Below are 3706 nucleotides of genomic sequence, written 5' to 3' on the forward strand. Positions count from 1 at the left end.
AGGGTGGCCCATAGCTACTGCACATCCGAGACCAGGTGAGGGGACGACAGCCAAGGGCCGTGCATGGAACAAGGACCTGCATGTTTGGTTGCAACCTCCTGACCTGATGCTGTAGCCAAGATTCTCACCTGATAGCATTAAGGGCTGAGTTAGCTCCCTGTCGCTCCTGGGCCCCCAAGTGTGGCTGCTGGGAGAGGGAGAGGCAGGAGTGAAGCTGTTCACTGTTTCTTGAAGGCAGAGGAAGGGTAGGAAGAAAGCAGAACATTTCTGCAGAGTCAGGCCCCAGGCCATTAGAGGTGGCTGAGGTGGGGAATGAGCTGGTTTGGAGCAGAGTGGTTGGGAGAAAAAGGAGGCGCAAAGTAGGATGCGAGGAAAGGAATAGCTGGTGCCTGGGGTGCTCTGAGATGTGGGGCTTTCCAAAGGAGGAAAAAGGGCCAAGTTGCTCGTGGGTGAGAGCAGTTCTTGAACACAGGACCTGTCCTGCTAGGTGTGGTCCCTGGGGCTGTGACTTGCTGTCTGGCTGTCCTTTGCCGAGTGGGTGGGAAATTTGTAACGCTTACTGCTAGGAAGACAGTGCGGACCCTCACTGTGTGGGTGACTCAGTGCCTCTGATGGGACTTCAGGCCTGCACGGGGTCTGGTGCTATTGGTTCCTACTGGGAAAGAGGGTGTTTCCCAGGGCCAGACCACCGCTGCTTTGAGCCTCACACTCTTGGGTGCACACCCTCATCCCACTTCTGTCCCCTTCCTCTAGGAAGTGAACCTCCCTGGCCCTTCTACCTGGGAAGAAAGCTGGGGAGGCTGCAGCCAACAGGATAGAGCCCAGAGGCCAGTGCAGGTCACCTACCCCTGCCTCCCTTATTTATTTAGCTAGATAGTTTCTCCCATGCTAGTCATCTGGCAGGCCCAAATGGGCTTGTGTCTGTTTGGGCTGGGCTTTCCAGTGGTGGTACAGAGGCCTTGGGGCACATAGATGCTGCTCTCCTGGGAGCTTGTGCTTGCTGAAAGGTTTGTCCTCGGGACTGCGGGGTGTGGAGCTCAGGGCTGCGTGCTCTAGGGCTGTGCTCTCCCTGCCTCTCTCTCCCAGTGCTGCTCCAAGCTTCTGGAGAGTGGCAAGTCCCCAGTGCAGGGTGCATTTAGGCCTCAGTGCCTCCTGCCCCTGTGCTCTTCCAAGTCCTGGACCTGGTGCTGTAACAACTGTACCTCTCATTAAAGGTAGACAGACCTGAATTGCTGCCCTGTGCTTCTTTCCATGTTCTGTAGGCCAGCGTCGGTCAGCCCTGGGGCAGTGGATGCACATGCTGCTGGAGCAAGTGCGGGGGTGCTTGGTGATAGTGTGTGTAAAAGGGGACGTGCTGCTACTCCTCTCCAAGGCTGAGTCTTGGAGATGAGGGACGCTGCTCCACTGTACCTCTGTCTCTAACCTCCAAAGTGTGCATGCTGCTAGCCTCAGCTAGTAGCTAGCCATGTATGGTAGAGCTGCCCTTGGGCCTTCCTCAACAGATGTCTTTATTAGCGAGAGAAGTACCCCGTTGTGTCTCCCGGTGCTGAGCTCCACGTGTTGCCAAACGCTGCCTGAGTCCTCTGCTTCCATGTAGCAGGCAGGGTGGGAGCACGCAGTGAAGACAGGCTCGGTGGTGGAGCTGCTGCTTTTTCTTTGAGTGCTCTCTTCCTGGTGGGTGCAGTGGGGTGGGGGCTCTGCAGTAAATCAAGCACCATAAATGTTCCGGGTTAAAAATAACACTGCAGAAAACGAAACGGAGAGAGAAGGGAGGCTATTTTTAATGCAGCACGCGGCAGCGTTTGGCTCTGGCGTTGGTCTGCAGTCAGTTCGTATCAGTGTAGCTTGCGAAATGTGGCTCCGTTGTCCAGCCTCGATCCCAAAGTGTCCCAGGGCATACTTTCCGCTTGGATCCTGCTGCCTGTATGCCACGTGTTCCCTTCTCCACCCCTGGCAAAAAGAACAGTGCCTGGCATGGGAGTTCTCTGTAGGGTGACCCAGTGCAAGTCTGGTGGGGAGGCAAAAGCCACCCCACCGCTGTCTTTGCTAGTGTTGCATACTCACGGCCAGCTCCTCCCAAACCTGCCGAGCATGCCTGGTGCTGGAGTTGAACTGTTTACCTTGCTAATACGCTTGGTGCTCTCTGCGTTCCTGGGGAGTGGGTCCCTTGCAGAAACAGCACGTGGCTCCCACTGTGGAATCCCCTCATCCTGGGGGCTTCCATCAGGGCTTGTGCTTCTCAGGCCACTGAGACCTCCTTGGTAGCTGCTGCCTGGACCGTTGCAGGTTATGGATCTATGCCATGTTCAAGCAGGGCTATAGAGATGCCAGTGCTATTTTTGCTGGTGGCCTGGTGCATGTCAGCAGCCTGACTGGGTATTGGGCTTGCACTGGGCAGGAGGGAGGTTTGATCTGGATGAGCCGGGCCATGGTGGTGGGGGTCCCCAACTCCACGGTTAGCATATCTCGTGGAGAACCAGGGTGAGAGGGAGCCATGTAGTGAGCAGTAAGCTTGCTCTGGGCCAGGGCTAAATCCTCAGTGCAAGTGAGGTTGTTTGGAGCCAAGCCCAGTTCCTGGGAACTCATCTGCAGCATGCCAAAGCCTGATCGGTGCCACTTAGCCATCGCCCTGGCTTGTGTCTCTGTGTCCAGGATGGCAGTGGCACTCTCCAGCGCAGCAGCTCCCTGGGAAAAATCCGGGATGTGATACGGAGAAGCAGTGAGATGTTGGTCAAAAAACTGCAAGGCAATGGTCCTCTGGAGCCCAGGAACACCAGGTAGGGACCAGGGCTGTGAGAGTCAGGCTGAGTGCAGCGTGGGTGGGGGCTCTGCAGTACTTGGGGTCAGGGTGAGGCCAGATACAAGAAGATCACATCTGCTCTCCTCTGCTTTCTTGTAGCATGAAACGAGCTGCATCATTAAATTACCTGCACAAGTCTAGTGATGCTTCATTTGAGGTAAGCAGCAGGTGGGTGGTGCAGGAATGGGGGCTCTGTGGCTGCGGTTGATTTACAGGGGTGGCGGCCAGTGACACAGGCAGTGAGGGGCACAGCAGGCCACCTCTGCAGTGCCTGAGACCCTGCTGGAGGTGTTCGTTCATGCAGGTGCACTCTGCTGCTGTGTGGGGCTGGAGCTACTCTGCCTTCCCAAGGGAGGGCTGGGGCTGGTGCCCCCACTGCACCCTCCGGGCAGCTGTGCCGCCCCTTCTCTGAGATCATAGCTCCAAAACTGAAGGTGTTGCCTTCAAGTAACCACCTCCCTACCTGCTGAGCTCAGCAAACGTTCCAGCCACCGAATGGGAGCAGGGAGGGCAGAGGTGACACCTAACGTGTGGCTGATACTGGCACTGAGGGAGTCCTGGCTTGCCAGGCAAGAGGTGCAGGAGGTGGGCTTGAATCACGGGTGTGGATTGCGGGTACTGGTCTTCACGGGTGATGTGTTTTCCAGGGCACTCAAGGCCTCCGTGCAGAGAGCAGAGGCCTCAGCGCCAGCAGCATGGACCTGTCCTCACACAGCTCCCTGCTCTCCTCCAACTGACCTGCCTGCAGGTTCCGCCTGCATCTGGCCACTGCTGTTAGTGCACCACAGCTCCGCGCTGCACAGGGCAGCACCCAGCGTCCTCCCCCCCTCCCACGCTCTGTGTCCCCATCAACGGCTCCTGTGCCACCCGCTGTCTCCCCTGCTAGCCCGGGCGCCTGCGTGCCCC

General features: G+C 57.4%; 1 protein-coding gene across 1 annotated transcript in view; it reads left to right on the forward strand.

The window, feature by feature from the left end:
• LOC104493509 (kinesin light chain 4-like) overlaps window positions 1–3537 on the forward strand; it is a gene marked incomplete at its 5' end in the record, with an annotated part of 8479 nt that extends 4942 nt beyond the window's left edge. The window contains 3 exons of the mRNA XM_010136204.1: window positions 2653–2777; window positions 2900–2957; window positions 3448–3537. Of these exons, the coding sequence (XP_010134506.1) occupies window positions 2653–2777; window positions 2900–2957; window positions 3448–3537 (273 nt within the window). The remainder of the gene's footprint in view (window positions 1–2652; window positions 2778–2899; window positions 2958–3447) is intronic.
• Window positions 3538–3706: the final 169 nt, after the last annotated feature.

This window comes from Buceros rhinoceros, unplaced genomic scaffold, assembly GCF_000710305.1.
Source record: "Buceros rhinoceros silvestris isolate BGI_N320 unplaced genomic scaffold, ASM71030v1 scaffold485, whole genome shotgun sequence".
In the NCBI taxonomy this organism is placed as follows: Eukaryota; Metazoa; Chordata; class Aves; order Bucerotiformes; family Bucerotidae; genus Buceros; species Buceros rhinoceros.